The sequence below is a fragment of the Colletotrichum jinshuiense genome, chromosome 1 (genome assembly GCF_051148585.1).
Source record: "Colletotrichum jinshuiense chromosome 1, complete sequence".
NCBI lineage: Eukaryota > Fungi > Ascomycota > Sordariomycetes > Glomerellales > Glomerellaceae > Colletotrichum > Colletotrichum jinshuiense.
Window position 1 is genome coordinate 2,504,799 of NC_139302.1, and position 25,438 is coordinate 2,530,236.

Consider the following 25,438-nt stretch of genomic DNA (forward strand, 5'->3'; position numbering starts at 1 on the left):
GAAGGTAAAGAGTCTTTTTTGACCCAGCCTCTACCCTCTCACCTGGAACGGATGTCATAGCCGTGTCAATTGACGGACTGGCCGAAGCGATGGTAACACCATCAGTTGTCCTGCTGAAGCGGGCGCTCATTCAGCCTTCAAGACGGAGCCCAACGAGGGCACAACTCTTGCAGACACAGACTCTATGTCGTCAAGCCTGTCAGCGACACTACCAAACAGGTGTCGGTGCAGGTGAGCTCTTGTCTACCTCCGTGATTACTGGCTAGTTAAACTTACGCTCTACTCGTAGCTTCTGTCACACCGCCGACAACCCCCCCCTCTCGATTTCGTAGAGCTATCTCATTCGGCGCATACGGACTGCTGTTTGCGGGCCTGGGATTCATCGCTGCGGCAAGCCCTCTCGTGCCTGGCCTTCTGGATGCGACACGGCATCGTTCTGACGAGGATAGCTTGCGCGCATACGCACCCGAAGACGACGAGGCAAGAACAGTCAATAACTTTATCAATAACCACCCCCTTGCGGTAGAGATGCGCCGAACACCGGACATGACCGAGTCCCGCCCTCACATGAGGCTCCCTGATGCTCTGCGTCGTCACAATCTCACAGGTGGCACTCTCCTTGGCCCCGGTCGGATTACAGTACCTCCCCTCTGCTGGACCGAAAAGGGCGGCAAGTCACTGGTGTCGATTTCTCATCTTGGCACGGACATGTGCGGTCATCCAGGCATTGTCCATGGCGGGTTGCTTGCAACTCTGCTCGACGAAGGCCTTGCACGTTGTTGTTTTGGCGCTCTTCCGCATAATGTCGGCGTCACAGCGAAGCTTGAGATCAACTACAGAAAACCAGTACACGCAGGCACATATGTTGTGTTGCGGGCACGGACGATGAGAGTTGAGGGGCGCAAAGCCTGGGTTGAGGGTCAGCTGGAAACTCTAGCAGCTGATGGAGAGGAACCAGTTGTTCTGGCCCAGGCCTCTGCGCTCTTTGTCTCCCCAAGATTTGCATCGGTGAGTGATCTACTTACAACATTGCTCTTGTGGGACCGCGAATGCTAACGATGCTGGCAGGTTATGGCGAAGCTCAATGCTACTTCCTGAACTTTACATAGATGATCTTCATAACAGCTCCAAACTCTAGGCTTGACCATTTCCGAAGGTGTGGTGGCTGGAGCGGCTTGAGTGGGGACTGAGAAGGCGCAGAACGCCAGCATATTCTGAAGGGTCCTTCACACGAGTTTAGTCTATACCTATGGCTGATGCACGGCCGAGGGTTTTATGGGGGTTCTTTCTTTCTAGTAATGTAGATTCTGAGGACTCGGCTAGTATGGGCCTGCACGGAAGAGGATTTCGGGATAGCGGATTGCCATCCATAGAGATGAGACGATGGGGCACAAGTTCTAGACAGACGCGTGCTTGTTAACATCGTATGTCACGCGACGTCAGGCAGAGCGAGGGGCGGTGATCAAGTAGATTTCGACTCAGTGGAATATTTATGGCCAACAATTCTGTTCGTGCTACCGTGTTGTCGGCAAAGCTCGAGGGGCCAATTTGTATATTCTCGACGGCTTCGGTACCGAAGCGCGGTACGGCATCCGGAACCGGGACGGGAGTCGGTGGTCGCCAGCCGGAAGGTGTGTTAGACAGATTGTGACGTGGATGGGCCGCCAAGCGATGATCCACCTTTAGCCGATCTGACGCCATCGCTCAGCGCAACACCTGCTACTGAGTTTTTCTGTCTCTTACTTTTCTGCGCATTTTCTAATGCACCCGCTCGCTGCCTTGAAAACTGAGGAAGCCGGTGCCGGTGTGCTCCACGTCTGCCTCAACGGACCGCCTATGACAGCGATTACGAGGCAAATTCATGGGCGGGGTGGAGGGGTTGTAGGCCCCGTTGCGGATGAGGGCGTGGATACGGATGTGGACGTGGAAGTACCTCAACTGCTACGCTTCTTTCTCCCGCGTGCTGGGGTACCTTTTACCTCACCTGGTGGCTAGCTTATAAAACTCCAAAGTCATTACTCGGTCCGTCGTGGTGTGTATCGCAGTGTTACCTATGTACAGTTCCCGCGTCCTTTTCTCGGTTTCACCTTTCCACCTCAATACCAATCTCACCTTGATCACGAGTATAACCCAACCCATCCATCATGGCAACGTAAGTGCACACACACACACAACCTGTGTAGCAACGCTGAGCGTTTACCTTCCATGAGCTTGAAATCTACAACGAAACCCCGCAGTTCATGCCGCGCTCTTGCACTACCCCGCCATGTCACCCTCATCTGCTGTTACACCATCTCGTGGCATGGAACCAAGTTGACTGACGCGATCATATTCGTTCTACAGTAACATTACATGGCACCCCTCCCTGTCGCGCCATGAGCGCAATCAGCTTCGTGGCCAGCGCGGCTTCACCCTCTGGCTGACTGGTCTATCCGCCTCGGGCAAGTCTACCGTAGCTACTGCTCTCGAGCAGCATCTTCTGCACCTGGGAGTTGCTGCCTACCGTCTGGACGGCGACAATGTCCGCTTCGGTCTCAACAAGGATTTGGGATTTTCCGAAAAGGACCGCAACGAGAACATCCGTCGCATTGCCGAGGTAAGCCTAAGCCTTTCTGGACCTTTGACCTCGCCCAGACCCATTGCCCCAGGCTTGTTAATCTGACACCATACAACTTTAAACTAGGTTGCGAAGCTGTTTGCCGATTCTTCCACCGTTGCCATCACCTCATTCATCTCACCCTACCGGGCGGATCGCCAAGTGGCTCGCGAGTTGCATAGCCAGGCAAGCCAAAACAACGACGATTCTATCCCCTTTGTCGAAGTCTTCGTCGACGTGCCGCTCGAGGTCGCCGAGCAGCGTGACCCCAAAGGACTTTACAAGAAAGCAAGGGCGGGAGATATCAAGGACTTCACCGGCATCTCAGCCCCTTATGAGGAGCCTCTGAAACCAGAGATCGTCATCAGGACTGATAAGTCGAGTGTGGAGGAATGTGTGGCACAGATTGCTGAGTGGCTGACCAAGGAGGGTCTTATTTCCACGAGCAAAACCGCCTAGATCCTATAGGTACATGGGCGGTGTCTTTTCATCTTGCTCTACGACTAGAATTTGTCAATTAGCCACAGACAGAGCTTTCTATCCATGGTTCCATTGCTTTACAACCCCAACCAGCTGGGTGCTCCGTGCATACATACAGGACCGAGGGGCCGCGGCAGCCCGCCACCTTATCTTACCGTAGGGTATTGCGTTTAGGGAAAGTCGAATTCGTAGTACACATATGCCGTGTACTCATTGCCCTCGCCTCCACCCAAACCAGCAGCTGCCATCTCGGACGACAAGGCTGCATCATCTTTGGTGATCTTTCCGCGCTTGTCCCGCCCAAAAGCGTTTCCTCCCAGATACGAGTAGTTAGAGTCAAGGGCTGTCTTAACTTTCTTGGCCAATTTCGAATTTGTCTGCGCAAAGCAAGTCAGCCTGGAGGGTGCCAAATATAGTGTGAACTAGGAGCACTAACCTTGACAAGAACACTGACGTAATCAAGGGGAAGTCCGTATCGAAGAACCGCCTCGACGAAGACGCGCAACGCGAGCACATGCAACCATACCATAACACTTTCGCTCCAGCCTGTCCGGCCAATTCTCAAAGCTTCTCCCCATGTCTTCTTTTCTTCGCGAGCCACCCGGTCAAGCTCACGCTGCTCCTCCTCTTTACCGCCCTCGACGTACTTGTATTGACGTGGGGTCCACTTCTGCTCACGACACTTTTGTAGGTACTCGGCACTATGTTTCTTGAACGTTGTGGACGCATACAAGGTGAACTCGTCGTCTTGAGCAACTTGTACGGCAGATCTCGGTACGACCATCGGTGCCAGTGTTTCGTAACTTCTCAAGAAGTCTTTCTTCGCGTTGTTCGGCACGACGATCAGGTGCGTTTCGAGATATTCCGAGTCCTGAATGAGGAGTGCTGGGTCGACGACGGGCACGAGGGATTTTGTCGCAAGGTTGCCACTAGAATGCAACTGTTAGTAAACAACGTGTCGCGCTGAGTTACACAGAGTGCCTACGTCTGCTTGCGCTGCAGTGTGGTGAAGTTTGTCTTCACCGAATTATACTGACTAAACTTGCTCTTGACATCGTTGTCGGTGGTGATGAGTTCCTGGTAACCTGTCAGTTTCTGGCAGTCTCCGTCTCGTTATCGTATCTCTGGTAGGGTTCAGACTCGGAAGCGACGCCAAGAGCGAGCATCTCCTGTTGTGGGCCATTTACACAAACCTTTTGCAAAGTATCAACAAGTTCACTCAGAGGTTTGTCGGCTCGGTATCGGACCTTATTCCAGGAGAAGGAGCTGACGTATTGATCGGTGGGTTCTGATGAAAACATGCCTTTAGTGACATACTCGGGAGAGGAGGGATAAGGAGAAACGGAGGCGTGCGCGGGCTATCTCACTGTCGTTGACCATTTTTTGTTGGGTGATTTTGTCTTCATCACCATCGAGAATTGACTTCAAGGAGTCGGCGACCTTGGTAACGACAGCCTCGCAAGTGGATTCCAGCTTGGCTAGGTCATCAGCTTGCTGAACCAAGGCATCCAAGGTGCCGATCTTGAAATCGGGTATGTTGAAAGGGCGGACGTTGCCATTGTCGGGCGAGATGGTTGCGCTCAGCGAGGCAATAGCATCTTCCTTGTCGCTGGAGTCGAAGATGCCGAGAGGCAGAGATACAAGAGCATACTTGGTAGACATGGTTCTGGTTCGGAAGATGACTAGTTATCCATGCGTATCGCAGTGTTGAGGTGTTGGTGCGATGAAGATGACGGGACCGAGAGCTACGAGGTCGGCGAGGCAAGGAAAGGTAGATTTAGGTAGGTAGGTAGGTAGCTGGCGGATGCCAAAGCATATGGCACTTAGTTCGATATCATGCACCGAGGTAATTGAAGGCAACTTACCTAAGGGTAAAAGCGCGACCGAGAAGAGTCAGCGTTATGTCTCTCTGTGATTGCGAGACAAAAGTCCACCGCCGCTGTCAAGCAGTAATAATAATATAATGCCAGTACCACGACGTTCGTACACGGGCGGCTTTGCAGACGGAAGTTGATCAAGTAGGTATGAGGCAGACGTAGGTGGAGGTTCGGTCCGAAGCTGGAGCCAGGTATGGCCAGGTACTTGCCTCGAGGTAGGTACTGTACCTGCCTGCCGTACCTACCACCTTTATGTACTTACCCTACCACCCGTAACCCAGGGTGATGTCGCGCCTGCTAATCGGGGGTCAAGACTCATTAGTAGCTTAAGATCGGGGTAGGTGCACACCCTGTAACCGCCCGGTGGCAGACCACGACGACCTGTTTCTGCTCTGTGCCTGCTTCAGCGCGGCCATCAGCCAGCTGCTCAACTTCGACCTCCTCGATCTCCGCATCCGCTTTGTTGTGTCAACTACTCGACCTCCGTTTTCTGTGCCTTCTATTTCGATCAACGTTGAACTTATAGAGCTACTCTCTGTCCCCTTTGTCTTGTCAATTTGACTGCCTCTCATCGCAGCCCACGTCGTTTGCTCTGTCTACAGACACACTTGACCCAAAATTCGTGCCTGTTGAGGCGATCGAGAATAAATCAAAGCTCACTGTGCCTAACGCATTTGGTTCTTCCATCAGCCCAGCCGACAATGACAATGACCTCCCGCTCTTGTACCACGACAAAGAGGAGCTAACTCAGCTAAACATCGCATGGTATCGAGGCTCCTCGCTAGTTTCACCTGGGCTTCGTGATGCCCTCTCCTGTCATCACGAACCCAAACATTCACTCCCTCCCCACAGCCCGAAGCAGACCAGAACCTCCGAGAAACTAGCACGGCAACGACGGCGCTCGGGAATGAAGCCCAGTCTGCAACGCTGCAGTCGCACGAAGCAATGACTACAACTGCAGGTGTGAATGCTATTGTCCGCTTTTTCTTACACCCCGCATACCAACTAACCACGACCTTAGCAGCATTGCTCCTGCCTACAAAACCTGCGGCGCCCATCTCCCTCAACGACACCAACACAGGCGCCGCCAACGATTCCTCGTCGCAAACCCCTGCACCGACATCTGCGCGTCAAAGAGGTTCGTCGACCATCTGCCCTGCCTCAATGCTGCTTTGCTGAAAATTGGCTGCTTGGGCTGGACGACTGCAATAACTGTCGCTAACCCCAAGTCGCAGGCGAACCTCATGGTTTTGGCATCTTGCAACACACAGGTCCACCGGTGCAGGATGATGTCCCGGGTCTTTACAGAGACGGGCGCGTCCGCAATCCTGTCCCAAGCAAGTTGAAGGGCAAGACGGATGCCAGAAAGGGCAATTTTGGGGTCATGCATATAGACCTTACCACAACCAACGAGACTCAGGAGCGTGACGCTGCAGCGAAGCGCACGAGCGAAGGGACTCAGCTGGCGGCCAAGCTGGCCCAGACGGACTGCTATGTTCCTATCAAACGTAACAAACTCATTTATCGATCCGAAGAACCGCCCCTGCTCAGCCCACCGCAGCTTACCACTTTTCGTCCAAGGACTTTACCGCTCACGGCCGCAGAGACTAAAGTCGAACAGACTCGACTGTTGACCTTGCTGCGGAGCTTGCATCCCGTCTTGGTTGTTGACCAGCTATGCAAGGCGCTGTCCTTTTTCGGCGGCGGTCCCAGTACTCAGCCATCAACCGACGGATCATTTCCTGAAAGCGCTGAGGCGAATGGATCCGGATCACTCTTTGTTGGCTGGCTTGCTGAAATCTTTCCAGCCTTGGGGCAGGGGTCAATGTCTGATGTGCAGCAGGCATCGCTGAGGCGCCCGCGAGGCCGCCCTAAGGGGAGCAAGAATGCAAAGGGGAAGAAGGACAAGCTTTCCAGAAGGCGTTTAGCTCTGGGAGCTCGCTTGACAGATACAGCGGACGGAGGTCGCACAGGTGGGGGGCCGGTTGAGGAGGCTTCCGTGGATGACAGTTGGGTTGATGTTGACGATGCTGTGGTAGACAACGAAGGGGAGGGTGGACAAGGTGAGGTCAGACGGGATATTGCCACCCCATCTAGTAACATTTGCGCTGTAGCTGACCCAGGCACATCTGACGATGTGCGTGGAACTGGTGATGCAGTAGTAGCTCCTGCTACTACGCCGACTCCAAGGCGGCGGGGAAGGCCCAAAGGCTCGAAAAACCGACCGAAAGATGAGCCTTCCGCGAACAATCCTAATCAGAAGAGGACGGATGATATAGGCTCAAGCACAGCAAGCGCAGCAGCTGGCCTTACAGAGTCTGGAATACCAAGCACTAAGAAGCGTAAACCAGGCCCTGGCCGCCCCAAGGGATCCAAAAACCGCCCCAAAGGACAGGCACCTACTCCTGGCACTAATCCCCAGTCAATGCCGATTGTCCAGACCGTGGGACACCACAAAGATGGATCTCATTCTGACGTCACGGAAGCTGGGCCTCAACCTGCATCGCTTGTGGCATCTGTTTCACCCATGCACGCCGAACACCCTCCGAACCAATTTGAAGATGCTGTGAAAACAACGTCTTTCCAAGTGATGCGAGAGTCTGCTAGTGAAGCTACGGCACCTGACTCAAACATCGGTGGTGGTTCCAAAGTTGTTGGGAGGAAGCGGAAGGCCAGTCAAGAAGCCAAGGTGGCCAGATCTAAAGATGCATCTTCAACGGCAGCTCCAGTTACGACTCAAAATCCACTTGAAGGCGGTGTTGGCATCTCTTCCCAGAGTCCCTCTGCGTCGCAAACAACTCGATATACAGGCTCTCTTAGCCAGGGTAGTACACATGTGTACCAGCCAGCCAAGAGACAGAAGGTTCCAAGAAACTTGCAGCAGAAAACCGGATTGCTTATTCAAACTAGTCAAGTCGTTAACGATAGTCAAACCGTCAATGCCAAGTCACAAACCTCGCGACCAACACCGTCGGCGGACCATCACGATACTGACTCTGTTAGTGCCGATAGTGGCAATCTGCAGAGACCCGAAAATCATACGGGCATACCTATAAATCACCCCCCACTCCAGCAGAGCCTCACCACCCAACAGCATCAGCCTGATTCACAGATGGAGTACAACCAAAATATTGGCACCCCAACTACCGGTCAACATGCCGACAATGCGAAAGCAATAGGCCCCTATTCTAAAAACATGCCAGGAAAGTCAGTGCAGGGTATATATAATCAGGTTCGAGCTTCTCGGGATCGTTACGGAGAGCAACAACGGCCACAACAACCACAGCAACAGCAAATACATCACCAGCAACAGCTGCATCAGCAAAAGCTGCATCAAAAACCACATCTCTCACATGGTGGTTCCGATACAAATCAACATCGTCTCGTTGATCCAAGCATTGGGCAGATAACGTCGACAGCTGGACAGAGCGGGAGCCCCTATACTTCAGCGACTAACGACGGAGGCTATCAAGGGCTCACAAGTATGTCCCAACAACCACCGTTCAGCACACAGATGGCGGTACCTGCGGTCACACAGGAGGGCAGTTACCGAAATTCAACGTCACGAAACTCCGTACAGCACCGTTCTCCTGCGTTTCAGGCGCGCCAACCCCACCAATCACCTAACTCAGGCATGCCATCTTTCCATGACTATTCCGACTCGACATTTCTAGAGATGACAAATCTCGACTCAGCTAGTCCATCTAACTTAACCATGGGTCCTACATCGTACAACATCAGCAGCGGGACAATGCAACGCGCATCCGCGGGTATGAACCCGTCGTATGGCTCGGCTTCAAGTATGGGCGAAGCGTCTTTTGACAACGGCATGACAGAATCTGCATTAAGAGAACGCATGTACCATACTCTGAGGCGCCAATAGAGAGTAGATGCCCTATTCATTAAGGTCTTGTTATCAATAGCTACCTACCTGGCCTGGTATGCTTCTCTCGTGTAACGCACCATCATCTTATAGCCATGATGAGCAGTTCCAATTCTCAGATGGGTTGCTCGGCGCCACAATTAATGGCGAAATACTCGTGCCTATTCCAACTGTTCATTCGCCGCTTGGACTGACGCATGCCGCCCACGATATCCAACTGAACTGGTGCTTGCTCAATTTCTCCCCTTTAGCAGTAACGTCGGCCGGGCGACTTGGGATGTTGCGATATGCACTTTGATTTGACATAACCAAATATTGTTGAAGTTGTGACTTCACTCGCAAGTACATAAAGACCAGGAAGGTCTGGTTTGGTATACAGTAAGAAAGGTACGAAGCCAGTATGATGCCGGTATCTCTATCCGGATGGTTGCACCTCTCTCCATGCTAGCCTTGACAAAAAAGAAGATGGTAGATGAAAACCAAAAGACGACCTCCGCCTTGATTCAAAGGGCCATTCCCTTGGCCAACCTAAACGCCCGTAAATGCTCAACACACGCCGTGTTGTTATCAAACGCCATCGATATCCTCTTCTATAGCTTCGAGCGGAGGACGGACAGATTCCGGGGTACTCCGCCCGTACCACCATTCGTCTTCCTCATCCATACCATCATCACGAATCAGTTCCAGCATAACCTGTGCGTTTCGTTTGATGTCCTGGGTGCGCTCCACAATGTTCCGCTCCAAAATCAGAGCCTCCGCTGTTTTTAACCAGATCTCCTGTAAGCTCGGTAGGTCTGCAAGTACGTGATGCAGATGCTCGCGCCCCATCGGCCCCATGGGCATACCCGCCGATAAGCTGGTGTTGAATACCAGGTTTGCATCACAATAGTCAACAGAGTCCTCGAGAGATGTTCGTGAGCCACGGCGGGCAGGGTGTCCTTCCTGCTGCGCCGATTTGGAAGATTCTTTAACGGACAATGACGACTTTTTACGGCCCAGCCCCATGATACCTCGTCGCTGTTTGGCCATTGGTTCGACTGGGTCCTTTGCGACGGAGTTGTACCAGATGTCAACCGCCCCTCTCCTGCTGTTATATCCTTTTATCTCCCAGAGTCTCTCTACCTGCCGCAAGCCGCCAACACAGAGGATAGCGACGTGAACCTCATCGGGAGGCTTCTCCTTAAGGTAACCCCTTAAAGATCGTTCAACGCGGCCAGCGTATGATGGTGGTCGCAGCCGTCGGCAGAAAGAAGAAATGATGAGAGGAAAGACTTGGTGAACGCGTAATAGTGTCTGGTCATCGTACATGTTCATTATTTGAACCTCGATTGGGTTTAGGGTATAAGGCTCGTGCAGCAAACCGTGCCCATCATGGTCGAGAATGTGTTGCAGGTGTAGTTTTCGGTAAGTTTCGAAGAAATGAAATACAGTAAATAAAAGCGGGATAAGGCGGCGACGCATCCTTTCACGTTGAGGGGCAAACTCGTGACGTTGGGATTCCGTTGTCCTCAGAAATATTTCTTTCGTAATCCACTCGCACATGAGGAATGACAGTTTCGCAGCAACGTGCAAACGATGCCACAGACCACACAGGTGGTGGAAGTTGGCGGTGGTAGGATCATTGGATGGGTATAGACGCAGAGCATAAACTGGAATGTGACGGTCCAGGTGATGGCGAACGATGGGTGCCTCGTTTAGAGTGACGATGGCATGCCATGATTTTGAAACTCGACGGAGGTTAAGAACGTCGGTAAGCGGTAGGGAGGAGATGATTTGAATCTGGAGTTCGGTAGGCAGAGCAAGAAATAGCTGGCCAAAGGATTGCCTATGGATATGTTAGACATGATACCAGCAGGTTTCGCGCCGCTACATAGGGATGACAAACTTCTTCGGTTTCAAATATCCTGCAGTCTGCAGCTCGTGCTGTTCGATCTGGGATGTTGTAGATTTGGAGTGGAGGATTGAAACTTTGGATCTTAGACTGAAAAGGCGGCTTTTCTCGGGACGCTTCAGGTCTGACGGTCGGGTAGGCTCGACGTCGGATTCATTCGCTTTAGATGTACGGAGCGGAAGGATAAATGTAGATGAAGACTGCGAAGGATGTACTTGGGGGTGGAACGGGTGAGAAGCAGGCGGTTGAGGGTCGCGTAATTGATGGTGAATTTGGGCATCACGGGTCGTGGGTGACTCGTGAAGTTGATTGAGTTTACTGAAGTAGCGCTCGGAAGCGAACTCGGTAATATGAGGCGGATCCATGTTCCTGCTATCGTGCTGGACGATGGCGCAGCAGCCTAGAGGAAAAGGAAACGAAGTCTAGCGTGTCCAGCATAGGGTCGTAGAGTGGTGGTTAACCGGCACAAGTATGGCCACGCGTAAGGGCCAAAGTATCGATGATGCCGAGCATTCGCGGCTCAAACATGGCTAGACATTTCGAGGCTATCGACAATATTCGAGGCGTGAACAGCGGGGCCGTAGGGGATGTTTCTCCCACGCAGACCTGGCCGAGCGTCGATGGGCAGAGGTTTGGGGGTGATACGTAGGAACGATGGGTTTGGCTGTCAATATCGGATGTCGGCGAAATGAGTCGAGACGCAACGGATCGTCAGTGAAGTGGGCGAAGTGGGAGAATAATCGATCAACGAGTGTATGCGATGGAGACGTCGAGTGAGGGAGATTGGGGCGAACCACGATGGCGTTTGGGGGGCCAGGATAATGTTTTGGCTGTCGTATGCTTGAGGTTGGTTGGGATGTAAGAGGAGTCGAGAAGGAGAGAATGAATGGGAGAGAGATCAATGGAGTCGAGCCCAGGCCAGTCGGTCCAGTGCGAGTGGGAGGTAGTGTAGTCGGGGTTAGGCTCCTTCAGTGGTGGGTGGGGAGCAGGTGGGAGGAACCTTTAGTGAAGGTACAGGGGTGTGCAGGGTCGGGTGAGGTGAGGGAGAAGAATCGGCAGGAAGCCGGGAAAGGGTGGAAAAGATACGGTAGAGACGGAATGGCTGTGACGTTGGGCGCGGAATACCAACCTTTGTGAGGTGAGCGATGGTCTGAGAGACACAGGTAAGATGGACGGGAGAAAGAAAGAGGGATCGGCCGTTCGCTGATTCTGGATGGCCCGGCGGTATGTGCGGCGAATTAGTGGAGAGGTCCAAGTGAAGAAGGGCATTTACTTGTCCGGGGGGTTCATCCAGATGTAGTCATTGGCACTGTGTCGTTAGCGCATAAGATGGCTTTGTTTGAGGCCGATTGCTCAAGGCACGCCTAGGTACACAGCTCAAGCAGCCTAACAACGACCTGTCAGGTACTTTTGGGGGCTGTCTAGGTGGGCGGATGTCAGTGGAGTACTGTGTTTTGGGAACAAAGCACGGTGCGAGGAACATAGATGGCGGGAGCGAAGAAAGAGCGGCCGAGGAAAGCACCGTAAAAGTGACCGGACGGAGCTTACCCACCCCACAATCCAGCCAAGTCGCAGTCCAGTCACGGTGGACAATTGTCGCAACTGCAAATGCAACTTCAACCACCACTGCCACCATTGTCACGAACTTATCACTGCCCGAGATATTTGGTGGCTTTTTAAATGAAGTTTGATTTTAGGCATGAAGGCTTCGTCTATCACTTTTGCTACCGATCAGTGGTATGCACCAGAGTCAAACTGAAGTCCAGGGCTGTTTGCAGGCAGGCCATGGCTTGCTTGTCTTTGAGTCCCTTCCTCTCGACCCCCCCCCCCCCCCCCCACCTGAACACTTTATGTTGTCTGGTATCAATGGTCATTCCTGTGCAATCGACGATTTCGATGCCGACATGCGTCGCCTTTCACCTGCCTCAGCATACAAGGTCTAATTTCAAGACTCGCGAGAACTGCAAGTGCAAAGACAGGTGGGTGAGCAAGTGTCGGCAGCCGTACCTACCTGTCGCCGTCAATGTTCCGTATTTGGTGTTGGGAAGTACCACTTAGAGAAGGGTTGGCGGGCGCAAAAGAAAGGAAGGATAGATCAGGGGAGCATGGACAAGCAAATGGCTACTACCAGTCACGCTGGCTTCGGCTCGGCTCAGTTGCGGAAGACCAATGAGCACCGACAATAGGAAGTCACTTAGAAGCCAACGAAACACTTGGGACGGGAAAAATATTTTGGTCTAGTTACAGCGCATACCTCACCTTACAGTGACCACCAGAAAGTCTGGAAACACCACTCAATTGCCGCGCCACTCAAGCGGTGTTTTCAAACTTTCTGGTGAGCACTGTACCTCGCCTCGCCCTCGCCTTGCCCCAATTGACTTCACCCTGCCAGAAGTGCCAGTTGCGTTCCTACGTGATTTTGCCCTCAAAGGATGGCCGATGGAGCTTCTCGACGGCGCTGTTTTCAGTCTACCATGCGTTTGCTTTTCGTTTACTTAGACTTGAAACCCAATCTAATTCTGGATTACGCCCGACACAAACAGAAACAAGGTCGACAAGACGTGGCTATGTTATCAAGGGCTTATCAGTGCAAGGCGGAAACAGCATCTTTGTAAGTTGAGTAAATATAGGCTTATCATAGGTGTCTAAATGCCACGATGAGTGTGCTCGGTATCTTGGCCAAAGTCAGTATTTACATCGAAGCTCCCCCTATCCAATACTTCCTTTTTTTGTTTCGTTTCGATTCGATTCGATTTGTTTGATTCCCCCTCTTTCCTTCCTTCCTTCCTTCCTTCCTTCCTTTCTTTCATCTTACCTTCTCTCTTTTTCGCCGCCCTGAGCACAGTAGCAAACGGACGTGGCCGGCGCCACCGATCTGGGCTTTTAAGCCATGTGTGGGCGGCCTTGAATTGCGGGGTGATTCCAGGGTCAAGGTAAGTACGTACCGCCGGGCTAGCCAGTCGTAGCGTGCTGCGTAGGGCAGTTCAGCGTTGCAGCACATCTCATTGTCTCCCTGGGGGGAGGGGGTTGCCGTCAAGTTATGCTATTTGGGTAAGTCTATGCAGCCCGCGTAGGTATCGCAAAAGTCTGGGTGGCACATGACTCTCAGCATGATGGAGATATTCCCACGCAGTTGTGCGACCCATGAAGCAGAGTGGGATATTCTGTCAGTATCCTTGCGTACGATACGATGAACGGACAATTGTACGGCGATACCTTATCATCCGCAACTTTTAAGGTACACAATCAGAAGTTTAGAAGGCATTTTAGAGCGAGATGGGACTGGAACGTGGTAGATTCGACCGAAGTGGCCGAAGTTGAAGCGATGAAACCATCACAAGTAGTCTAGCGCCGTCTTGGATGAACAAGCTGCGTGGGAGTTAGCGGGGAACGAAGGCGCTCGGGCTGGGGACGGTGGATACCGGGGTAGGTAGAGAAGGCAGGTACCTTGCTTACCTGCGCTTCCCTTTCATCTCAAAGTACTCGCCACCATCTCATTGGGTGCGCACCCTTGGGTTGTACGGAGTACCGTCTGGAAATCTGGAAGTCTCTAAACGAGCGCCCCTCGGGCCTACCGCGGCCTTTCTCCCCCCTCTCTCCGGTGTCTTTCCCACCCACACAGGTTGTGTTCGGGTTGTTAGGTGTTTGCTGTTAGTGAAGCACTCCGATTCACCTCCACTTCACATACTGACAACGGGTAATCAGCTATTCAGCACTTAATACTGGCACGGAGTACAGAGAGCGTAATTACTTCCCTTCCCTCACCTCACTTTTCCTCGGATGCATGCCGCTAGCGCTTCTGTTTGCTGGAAAGGGCAGGTACGCCTCTTGACCGGTTTACCATCTATTCAATCTAATCCAGCCAAACGACCGTCTCACCATACCGCATCGAGCACCGTAACGTAACCGGGGTTGCTTCTTACCATCTGGCGTCTCCTCCTCATTATGATATTGTCACAATACTTGAAACCTATAGCCTTTCCTCCGTCTGAACATCAATGCTGTTGCAATCCGTACCAGGTTGCGCCAGATTCACCTCCACTGACCGACATTCTGTGACCGCTCGCCGCTGACACCACCAGTATCGTTTCTGCAATTAGTAGGACAAAAGGCCAGGCATTTGAGTACCTCATGTGCTTGCCCTGCCCGCAGGCACAGTAGGTACGTAGCCTGGCTTGCTCCAGTTGTGTACGTCAATGTCGGCCGAGAACCCCCCAGTAATTTGTGGAATTCATCTTGTGTAAAGTTTGATTCTCCAGCACAACTCCATATTACTCCGCGTTTCCTCCGCTAATCATCAACGTAGGAAGAAATGGGAGTATTGCACCGTTTTGCCATTTTCAATATCAACTACTAGTACCCGTAAACCATTCCTCGTGATGGACAGCTTACCCCGATTGCGTCCTCTTGTTACTACTCTATGGACCGAAGTCGAAATGCGTCTCGTCAACCACTACGCAGCCAATGTCACAGCCAAGAGCTATCCAATATCCCATACTTGTGACATTCGCATTGTCATATCAGGCGTTGCGCTTCATATGTGAAATGTACCTTGCGCGTTTACCAGACGAGAACAACGTAATACTTTACCCGACGGGTTTATCCACGCCCCCCACCCTACCAATGTGTCCCCCAAGGCTATTGATGCATATTCTTCGACGTCCAGTCTAAGCCGAGTGGCAATTTGCTAGACGGCTAACTTTGGCCGCCTTCACCGACCGCCATCTTCACCCAAGAGGTAATCAGATGGCGAACACAGAATCCGGGTTGAATGCACGATACAGCCCGCGCATGCGACAACTTGCAGGATATCTGGTGTGTAGCCTAATATTTATTTATTTTATCTTGAGGTACTGATAACTTGGGTGAACGCAATACCCGACATAGCCACAGGCTTGGCAGCCAAGCTTTCCATGCTGACCCAGGGCGTAATCAACATGGTTGGCTGAAGTTATTTGACCTAGCCGTTCGACAACCCCGGTACGTCCGTCCGCCTTTTGCTCGCTTGGTCGGATTGCTTTACTGGCCGGGTCTTGGTTGGTAAAGATCCATGATGACCGTCTTCGACACCACTTCTATTGTAAAGTAGGCCCTCTGGGTAGGACGGCCCACAACTTCATTCTTTCTGCATTACAAACACACCGTCTTGCAGATTCCGATTGCCTAACCTTTCTACCTCAGCCACAATCGCATCCCGCGTCTATCTCCGACTCCGCATCCCACTTCCGGCGACGTCTGCGTCCTCCTTTGACTTCAACTGGCTCCCACTTTGTGCCGCTTCTGCTGTTGCACTCATCCCCAACTGACCTCAATCTTCTCCCAGCATCTACGTTTCACCACCATACCTTACCCTGTGCCGGACACCTCGCTGCAGGTAGCGGCTACTGCAGTCTTGTTCCTACCATACTGACTACCGGCTACACGATATCGTGTCCAATCTCACTTTCACACTTCCTTCCGGGCTTGGTCGGAGCCGATGTCGAACTGAACCATGCATGAGTAGACTCAACTGTGTCTCGGTTCCTTGATAGGCCGCATCTGTTCGGCCCCGCCCACACCGCTACGCCATCCGTCCGACATACTTCACCTCGGAGCAGGTACCGGACCCTACCGGACACAACCAGAAACAAAGACATGGATGAGCCGGATGATCTTCGGCCCTCGTCGCCATCACAAACATCGGCGGCTGGGCCAGACCTCCCTCCTCGGCTCATAGATGCTAGCTCTGACCCTACAGCCAACATTGCTCTGTTAGCCCTAGCCCGCTTCGAGTTTGAAGCAGGTAAGGGCAACGAAGGCACCAAAATCCTTATGGTCGAATGGGATCCCTCGGCGTTGCCAGCCGGTACGTCGCTATCCAGCGAAACCTTGCCGCCAACGTCTAAGTCCTGGACGGTGTCATGGGACGGAAAGACAAACCACCTCCCTGCTAGCGATAAGGTTACGGGGACGAGCAAGCGTGTGTACTTTTTGCTCCCCCCTGGTGCCATCGTTCCGCCCATCGTCACCATTACTCACCCCGACGGCGCCGCTCTTACCATCAAGCCGCTACCGGCCATATTTCCGCCTGGATTGGGTGCTGGTAGTTCAGACCTAGGCACGAGGGGCATTCTACATACCATATGGGCCAAAAAGAGGCTCTCTGAACTGCAAGACGAGATCGATGCTGAGTCGAAGACCAACACGGAAAGTGTTGGCCTGGAAATAGCGCGTCAGGAGCGGCAATGGATAACCGACTACTTCGGTGTCACCCCCAAGAACGATATAAGCGGAAACGTAACAGCAACCGCGTCCCAAGTTTTACCAAGCCCAATCTCTCCCAAGTCTCTTGTTGGCGGTAGGCTCGGAGAAAAGCTCAAGGGACTGAAACTGGCTACATCCGCCGCGGACTTAGTTGCTGGTTCGGCCGGTAAGACGCCCTTAGGGGGCTGTTGACCTCCCACCCCTAACCTGAACTAACTGTATGTTGCTCTCAGACAAGGATGCACACCTCCGTCCCGTCTCGTTCTCGCCCACTGTCAGTGATGTGGCGGTTTCTTCTTTCCCCAACTTCGCCCAGCACACTTCTAAACTTCCGATTACTGGGGGTACATCCTCTTTGGATGCCGTACTCGGGGACAGCGGCTTTCCTCTGGAGCATCAAGAGCAACTCCAGGAAGAAGATCTGTTTGCACTACCCATGAGCCCCCGCAGCCCTGAGATGAAGCGAAGCCCATTCAGTCTTGTTTGAATATCATTATTGCTCTGGGGGGGCAGAGGCTAGTTGCCAAGTCTGTCTCACATGCCTCAGGGTAAGATGACGAGACATTTAATTACTCAGAGGCAGCTTCGGATCTCATTTTACAATCTATCAGGGTTTGCGAATAGTGGACGGTGTCGTGGCACGGCATCCCGCAAGGTTGTAGGCAATTTCGGACGAGCCTATGCATAACACAGCGTGAATTTTGGGCATGACAAGTGTAGAATGGGTTAGTTCGCCCTGCTGCAGACTCAGCATGGTGGCTTATGCTCCGATTATAACGCGGACATACGTTTCGAAATAAATTGGCATGAGGCAAGTTCGTGAATGGCTTGGCCTTTTCCCTCCAAACTCCATCTAATATTCATTGAACTGCTTGAGCTCCTGCTAGCCCCACCCTGCACCATGCGGCATCATTTGGTAACTGAACCCAGGAAATCGCCCAAGATCATCTCAAGTGTTGTAGCAATTCCCCGAACGTCCAAATACATGGGCGTTGGTCGCCACTTTCATCTCCAACCGCCAACACGACCTTCGTCCCACCGCTCCTTTCTCTCTTGCCGCAGGTAGTAAAGAACCTTGGCATCTCTGTACCTCCTGATCCAATCCAATGTCTCCCTCTCTGACGCATTCGCACCGTCACCCTCCCCTTCAATGAAGCTTTCTTCCAGGACGTGGCACACCGAAGCCTGTTCATGCACACCCTGTACCAAGCGCTGATACATGGACGCGGGGGAGAAGGGAGCGAGCGCGTGGTCCATGTCCGATTGTTTCTGCCGCCATTGACGCTCTAGAGAGTGCGTCGAGAGGAGTTGTGCCTGTGTCGTGGAACGCTGATGAGCTAACCGAGACTCGAGCTCGACTAGCCGCGACGCGAGCTCGAGGTTTTCGGTCAAGGCCGCGTGGAGGGCTTGGTGGGATGCAGAGAGAGACGGATGGATTGTGCTCGTGGCATGGGTGAGAGCGTTGAGAAGTTCCGAGTCTGTTACGATATCGGCAAGATCTTGCTTCCTGCAACCAGAATCAGTGAGGGGGAACCGCAACATAGAAGAGGAAGGGGAAATGCAGCTACGGGCCTGCAATGCTTACGATTTATCCTGCAACAACTTCGGAAGCCACTGGTCGCCCGGATCAGGAACTGGCTCAGGTCGGGCGAATTCGAGCCCGGCGGACTGATGAGTTGGGTTTGCTCGGCATCCGCTAGTACCATCTGCATCGGGGCCAGCGCCGGCGCCGGGCCGGGGCGAGTTTGATGTGATCGGTGTACCGATGCGGCTGGTTTCGTGGCTGCCCGGTTTGGGTGGAAGGACAGGTGGAGGAGGAGCATGCATGGCGTTGATGCAAATACCGCGACCAAACGCTCTTGACCTATATTGGCACGTTTGGAATTTCCTCGACGATGATGGATGGCAAGGCTGATGGTCCACCATAGCGACGTCAGTGTCAGGATGGTGGGTCTGTGCTATAACGCCCGGTGCTTGCGGGGGTGAGATAAGATAAGATAAACAGGCTGGATGTATTACATTGCCAGGTACGTACCTGTACGACGAGGAACGTGTAATTAATTCGAACATCTAACCATCTCAATTGAGGTGCTGGATGCGGACGGTTCCACTACCAGGAAAAAACTGCGTTGATGTATTCATACATTAGGGTTGGTATACCACATGCTCTGTTCCAGACCTAGACTCCCCAACCAAATGCCTGCCTTGCTCGTGAGCGGCCAGCTTTTTTCTTGTATAGACGTAACGCCTGATGGAGGTGTCACCTCTTTCCAACATCAACAACTACTTGCCCGCCGGCAAACCCCTTCGTTCAGTGTTTAACGGACCAGAGATCCCGGGACCATCCCATCTCTCGCAGCTTCTTGTTGCTCGAACCAGCAGCCTTTTTCTCGCCCGAGGCAATGGCCAGAGCCTTACTGCAGGCGGCAAATGCCTCCACCAGCTCTTTCATCCGGTTGGCCTTGACGAAGCATGCCGCAACATCGGATTCCTTCTCGGCAATGGTGGCCGCCAACTCCATGCATTCCAAAAAGTTGTCTCTGGTCAAGGTGGTGCCGGCAAAGTGGAGAGTACTGACGTAGGCGAGAAGTGTCTCGGGCAAATACATATCCCTCAGCACTTCCAACTCTACATCATCTATCAAAACAAGATGTTAGCATTGCTCGAGGAATCAAACATGAGAGCAGCGTACCTTGACCTAACAGCCAATTTTTGAGTAGCGGTCGAACATGCTCTTTGGCAGACTTCACCTCATTGCCAACCTTAGCCCAGAAATCCCTCTTGGCAGACGGGTCCCTGGAAATAGTCAGCGGCGGCGTACGGTGGACTGTTAGAACAACGTACTCTCTTGAAAGTTCTGCTAACGAAGCAATTGTTTCCATTGTATCTAAAGCTCTGACGAGGCACTCGAGGTCGTGCAAAACTCGCGCTTCCGAGGCGAGTTGACTGGGCGAAATGTTTGTCGTACCTGCAGGCTCGATCTGACAAGCCCAGAATTCTGCATCCTCGGAATACAGGAGATCATTTTCGTCCTGGTCAGGGTTGGCTCTTTGACGCATAATAACGCTAAATGGTACTCGATTTGCAAAACTTCTGGCAGCGTTCAAATGCATGTGTTCTGCTCGAGTTAAAGCCTAGGTTAGTACAGATGGGTAACAGGCAAGAATCATACTGAGGATGACATACTGAGGAAGTATTTGTAAAGTGCCACGCCCACGACGAATACGTCAGGCCAGGCTTCGTCAACAAGCAGCAGCCATTCCACCGACCGAATCAAGCGCTCATCGACGGGGTCGATAGATTCAGGATCTTCTCCAAAGAAGTCTGTCTTGATGGACCGTCCATACTTCAAAGACGCCAGTCCAGCATCCATAATCTGGAACTGTTCACGGCCTAGATGGATATCCGCAGCAACGTCATCTAGACTCTGGAACAAAAACTGCGGTTGCAACTTGACAAACTCCAGTACATCCATTCCTGCTTTACGAATGAGACTGAGCTGAACTAGACGAGCCTCATTGTCTGTGATTGGTAGTAGATTGGTGCTCAAGACTTGGAACGCTCTTGAGCCAAAAATCCTAGAGCAGTAAAGAGGTATCAATTCTTCCAAGCCTGTCAGACGCAGCAGGCTGATGTAAAGTGTGATCGTGTTTTCTTGTAGTTGGCGACGATCGTATTCTGTGCTCATCGTTGCTAAACTCGACGATGGAACTCCTAGTTGATCCAGGGTAGAAAAGATGATCAGAGCATGGACAGCAAGTCTCAGGCGATCCGGACTCTCGATATCAGCGAATTTCTCCGGTACAACCTTGACATCGCGGCAGATATCATCGGGCATGAGGGTGGAAGACTCCTTCGAGTTGGCCTTTTGGGTAATGGCTACGCCCTGCTCGTAAAAGTGCCGCTCCAGGTCCTTGGAGATGATGGCAGCTTGGAGTGCTTTGACGGGCTCTAACGCCTCCTTTTTCGTATGAGGGTTAGTTTCGAGCGAATGAATCAAGCGCCGCTCTAGCGTGGTAGCATCTCCGTGGAATTGAACAGCGTCGAAAGTAGCAAACGATGACCGAAGGGAGGCTGATACCTCAGGGGGGCATCGACTGAGGACGAATGTATCGAGTTGGGTGCGGACAAGAGCGTTGTAATGCATGAACATAACGTCGTCCCAGGTTGTGCAAACCTTCTGCACGCTAGGTATGTCTCCTGATAGCACGCCGTATACGGCTCTCTCAATGTCGTCGGAGCCACCTTGGCGAGCAAGGGCAAAACACATACGTCTCCAGAGAGCGAGAGCAGATGGATCATCCGCAAGCCTCGATTCACCATACTCGGTGGCAAGGGGTAATGCGGACATTGAAATGGCCCTCCAGACCTCCGTCCTTTCCAAGCACCACTCTCTAATAGCCTCTATACTGCTACCCCTCCGGAGCAGCTGGAAGCATCCGACCCAAATAGCCCGCTCAAAGAATTCGTCTTGCGGCTCGAGCTTCCGACCTTGCCTAGTTACGGAGTCTGGGTCCAGCTCAGCCACGAGTGGTGCTTTGTCTGAATTGACAAGAGAACGTGCGACTTCAGGAAACTGAATGTCAAGCGGGCGCGCGGAACCTATGACGCTTTTCTGCAACTTGATAGCGGATCTCGTATGTATCCAGCCATGAGCGATAATGTCTCCTCTGTCTGCGTTCTGCTGCAGCTCTTGAACTAAGACGTCGATGTCGGGGCCGGCTCTTGCACCTTGTTGCAGCCATTCAAGAACAGTCTTTCTCTCCAAGACCAACTGATCGTTCGCAAGAAACGTACTCCAGAGATCGTCGCTATTGTGGCTCGCCGATAGGGCGCTCGTAGTCTGCTTGTCTGTCGAGGTTTGTGGAGAGTATCTTAACGGTATTAGGCGACGGATGAGATCCCATGTTTGCCTCTCTTGTTCCCATGCGTAAATCTCTTCTGATGTCGCCGCAGATTCGGCTTCTTCTTCTTCATCGAGGTCCATCTCAGTGTCGCCGATCGAGCCTTGTCGGATTTCATTGCGCAATTGCGCCAACCTTTCGTCCGCATAATCGTGGTATGCATTCACTAGCCCCAATATCCTTGCGCGCTTGTCTTGAGTTGTGCCATGGGGCGAAAGGCAGTCATCGAGGGCATTTGCGAATACCTCGACTTCGAGCCCAATCTGCACATCCATGTTCGGTTGCTGTACGTCGTAACACAGGAACTTGGTTGCTAAAAAAATTGTTCCAGAATGGAGGCAGAAGAAACGGATTCAGTTCTTGAAGTCAATTGACTATAGTTGCTTGTTCTTCGTCGGCAAGGTTGCGCATTGGACCAGGGTAGGTACGGAGTGGTCCCGCTGTAATTCTGTCTAGACAAAAATTAGCTACAGTTGAAGCTTTCAGAACGATCAAAGAAATGGTGATGATACCACGAACCTCATATGAGTTCCAGTGCCGATGTGTTACAGGCAACGTACGGATCATGCCATGGGGTCAACAGCCAGGAGATTTTCTTGGATCGTCTGCAACGTAGAAAATTTGGAAATCTGCAAACCCCCGAGCCCATCAGACAATAGGCGACGCCCTGGCAAACAAGCAATTTATGGGTGTCTTCGGTTTTGTCGAAATAGCTCCTAAGATTAAGCGCTCGTGAGGCGCGTGATTAGGCGGAATTTGCGTAGCTGAAAGGAATCAGACTTCCAATTGCCGAAGAAGGGATAAAAAACAACAGTCGGAGCTCGATGAGGCTTCCAGGCCACGGGAGCAACAGGCCGTGGCGCGAAGTGAGAGGTGGATGGATATCCTGGTCTGTGCGCGAGGCAGTCGCGTTTGTCGGCACACTAAGGGAAAGGGTAAGCGGCTTTTAGGCGCCATGTCACTGCTGTGGTTTCTGACCAAACAGTTGGAAGGAGCCGAAGGAAGGTGGACGAAGGGGCGCCCACATAATGCAAAACCTATTTGTTTTTTGAACACTGTGCAATTCACGCGCTTTCTGCAGTCGGCATTGATCGTGCTTGAGAAATATAGGGCACTGTATGGGTCTTCTGCTTCCTTTATCAAGATCCATCGCCGAATTTTTCTTTACCTTTTCTCTTCTTCTCTCTTTAATGTCAAGGCTTTCATATTAGAGTCTCGGAACAGGACACTCAATGCTTGTTCAGATCCTAAGGGGTCTCTAGCGCGCTCAATGAATGCCTAGAATGATTTGCCCTCTTTCTAGAATGTTGCCGGATTTCTCTACTCGGGTTGACGTATACAGATGGAAGAGTGGTACATTTTCTTTGCCCAAACCAAAACCATTTATCTGCTTGACTGCGATTGCTGCGGCGACTCTTCCCTGAGTCTTTTCAGCTTCAATTCCAGAAGGTCCCGCTTGGGACAACTTGCAGATGTTGCATCGTTGCCTTTTAAACGGTAGAAAGCTTCGCAGCACTCGTAGAGGGCCGTGATGGCCAGTTGGCATTTGTTCTCGTTGTATCCGTTCTTCGTCAAGCAATCTGCAACGCATTAAATATTATCAGTCAATTGACACCTAGCTGACTGTAGAGATGCCTTCGAGACGACATGGACTCACCCTGAATGGCGCACTGGAAGGTGTTGAAATGTCAGTTGGTGTGATTTTTCGTCCACCAGGCACGTGGGCTGGGCGGCGAGACAACTCACGGCACGCGGATGGCAGGGGGGGTTGGTCTTCAAATCCCCATTAAGACCCTTCAATATCTTGTCCGTCAGCAAACTATTCATGAAATTCTAGAGAAATGGATTCCAACCATGATGCAAAGATGCGGCTATGCTTTCTCCGAAATCGATGCCCCGACCGATTGACTCTTGAGATGGTGGCTCTCCCAACGATGGACAAGTCAGAAAGAGTGAAAGAATCAGTACTTGCCAAGGACCTGGAGCTACAAGGTTTGAAAGGAGGGGGGAAATGCTGGGGGGAAAACGTATATGAATAAGGGTATGATCCAGCAAATTCTGCCATGCATGCAAATATACTGCGAGGAACGAGATTTTGATTCTCCATCGGCAGTGGTTCTTTCCAGCTTGGGAGTTCATCGTTGGCTCTTACCTCATCAAGACTCAGCCTGGAGACGACGGTTACGTCAATATCCTACCTTCCATTGTACCTGAGCAGGCAGCTCCTGCCTGCTTTGGGTGTGTAACTAACTACCTTAGCCTACGGTGGCTGGGCCATAGCCACACCCAGAAGGTAGGTAGACAGGCAGACGGCATTTCCAACGCTGAGGAAAGGCCCAAGTTCAGCCTCTCAAAACCATGCCCTGCGGGTAACCAATCGCCTGCCTTTCGTCCCACCTTCACTTTCTTTGGAGTTTGGACTCAGATGCGCCTTCCAGTCCCCACATATTTCGGTTGCCTTTCTCGTCCTCCAAGCCCATTTGCGAAGTAATTACATCTCGTCAACCCGCTAACCTCTTCGTTAACTTTACAACTCTTCTGCTTGTGGTATCGCATGTTTTTCTCGCGCTACAAAACCTCCATCTCCTGCGCATTCCAATAAAGAAGCTATCACCTCTTCAGCTGAACCAGACTTACGTCTACCGCCAAGGTGCGTTACATGAAGCGCGCCTTCCCTCCCAGCCTTCTGCCCTCCAAAGTTGTACGGCTTGCTTTGCTAACGTTTTGTGTCGCCCGCGATAGCCACACCATGTCTGGTGATCACGAAAACGGAAGTCCCTCGACGGGACAGGACGCTGCTCCTCCCGCTGTTGAGCACCTGAACATCAAGGTCACCGACAATAATAACGAGGTCTTTTTCAAGATCAAGCGGTCCACCAAGCTCGACAAGCTCATGACAGCCTTCTGCGAGAGACAAGGAAAAGCTATCAACTCTGTCCGGTTCCTCTTTGAGGGTCAGCGTGTGCAACCCACCGACACCCCAGACACGGTATGCTTAAATCGTCCTCTCATGTCGCGCGCGATGCTAACGTGGATGGTGAATAGCTCGAGATGGCAGATGGAGACACCCTCGAGGTACACCAGGAGCAGGTTGGCGGTTCCCTCTAGCTGGCGGAAGACGACGAATGAACATTACATGGTGCGAGTGGTCAAGGGAGCGATGGATTTCTTGCTTCTTGCGAAGGCTCCGGCCATCGCGAATGGCGTACATGGATGGAAGGCTTCACATAGCAAGGCCATATGAAGACAGTCAATGATGATTATGACGTTCACCGCATGTTTTATTTCCTTGTCCTCTCGAGTCCTAACGAAGAAACGCCTCGTGTCTTCAAAACATCCTCCCCTCCCCCAAAGGAACCCTACCGAAACCAAATCAAATCATCTCAAATCAACAACGCCTCCTGCTACCATTGTCCCATGACTATCGACTCCCGTTATCCATGATGATGGCCGCGCGATTAACTCATTATCATTACGCCTTGAGCTCCATCATGCGGCATTGGGTGCAAAGAACCAGCATCTTGTCCCCAACTTCCCTTGGGAAGATCTGGCCATCATCAAAGC

The 25,438-nt window shown here is 52.1% G+C and overlaps 8 protein-coding genes across 8 annotated transcripts; 5 read left to right on the top strand and 3 right to left on the bottom strand.

Annotated features, from left to right (window-relative positions):
- Window positions 1–546: 546 nt before the first annotated feature.
- EsH8_I_000652 (HotDog domain-containing protein) lies at window positions 547–1,098 on the top strand (the record flags this gene model as incomplete). Its single annotated transcript, XM_083268065.1, has 2 exons — window positions 547–1,008; window positions 1,069–1,098. 2 exons carry the CDS (start codon window positions 547–549, stop codon window positions 1,096–1,098), a joined length of 492 nt encoding a protein of 163 aa, XP_083118503.1.
- A 1,046-nt stretch (window positions 1,099–2,144) lies between these two features.
- On the top strand, window positions 2,145–3,055 carry EsH8_I_000653 (adenylyl-sulfate kinase; the record flags this gene model as incomplete). The annotated part of the gene is made up of 3 exons (XM_083268066.1): window positions 2,145–2,152; window positions 2,344–2,596; window positions 2,684–3,055. 3 exons carry the CDS (start codon window positions 2,145–2,147, stop codon window positions 3,053–3,055), a joined length of 633 nt encoding a protein of 210 aa, XP_083118504.1.
- A 191-nt stretch (window positions 3,056–3,246) lies between these two features.
- On the bottom strand, window positions 3,247–4,738 carry EsH8_I_000654 (H(+)-transporting V1 sector ATPase subunit C; the record flags this gene model as incomplete). The annotated part of the gene is made up of 5 exons (XM_083268067.1): window positions 3,247–3,453; window positions 3,513–4,005; window positions 4,062–4,153; window positions 4,270–4,364; window positions 4,444–4,738. The coding sequence occupies 5 exons, from the start codon at window positions 4,736–4,738 to the stop codon at window positions 3,247–3,249; spliced, it is 1,182 nt and encodes a 393-aa protein (XP_083118505.1).
- A 1,160-nt stretch (window positions 4,739–5,898) lies between these two features.
- On the top strand, window positions 5,899–6,564 carry EsH8_I_000655 (uncharacterized protein; the record flags this gene model as incomplete). Its single annotated transcript, XM_083268068.1, has 4 exons — window positions 5,899–5,914; window positions 5,975–6,091; window positions 6,189–6,461; window positions 6,515–6,564. The coding sequence occupies 4 exons, from the start codon at window positions 5,899–5,901 to the stop codon at window positions 6,562–6,564; spliced, it is 456 nt and encodes a 151-aa protein (XP_083118506.1).
- A 2,839-nt stretch (window positions 6,565–9,403) lies between these two features.
- On the bottom strand, window positions 9,404–11,092 carry EsH8_I_000656 (F-box protein; the record flags this gene model as incomplete). Its single annotated transcript, XM_083268069.1, has 2 exons — window positions 9,404–10,661; window positions 10,722–11,092. 2 exons carry the CDS (start codon window positions 11,090–11,092, stop codon window positions 9,404–9,406), a joined length of 1,629 nt encoding a protein of 542 aa, XP_083118507.1.
- A 5,269-nt stretch (window positions 11,093–16,361) lies between these two features.
- Window positions 16,362–17,457, top strand: EsH8_I_000657 (uncharacterized protein; the record flags this gene model as incomplete). The annotated part of the gene is made up of 2 exons (XM_083268070.1): window positions 16,362–17,136; window positions 17,204–17,457. The coding sequence occupies 2 exons, from the start codon at window positions 16,362–16,364 to the stop codon at window positions 17,455–17,457; spliced, it is 1,029 nt and encodes a 342-aa protein (XP_083118508.1).
- A 1,824-nt stretch (window positions 17,458–19,281) lies between these two features.
- EsH8_I_000658 (uncharacterized protein) lies at window positions 19,282–22,149 on the bottom strand (the record flags this gene model as incomplete). The annotated part of the gene is made up of 4 exons (XM_083268071.1): window positions 19,282–19,607; window positions 19,663–19,766; window positions 19,815–20,088; window positions 20,157–22,149. 4 exons carry the CDS (start codon window positions 22,147–22,149, stop codon window positions 19,282–19,284), a joined length of 2,697 nt encoding a protein of 898 aa, XP_083118509.1.
- A 2,474-nt stretch (window positions 22,150–24,623) lies between these two features.
- On the top strand, window positions 24,624–24,982 carry EsH8_I_000659 (SUMO family protein SMT3; the record flags this gene model as incomplete). Its single annotated transcript, XM_083268072.1, has 2 exons — window positions 24,624–24,863; window positions 24,920–24,982. 2 exons carry the CDS (start codon window positions 24,624–24,626, stop codon window positions 24,980–24,982), a joined length of 303 nt encoding a protein of 100 aa, XP_083118510.1.
- Window positions 24,983–25,438: the final 456 nt, after the last annotated feature.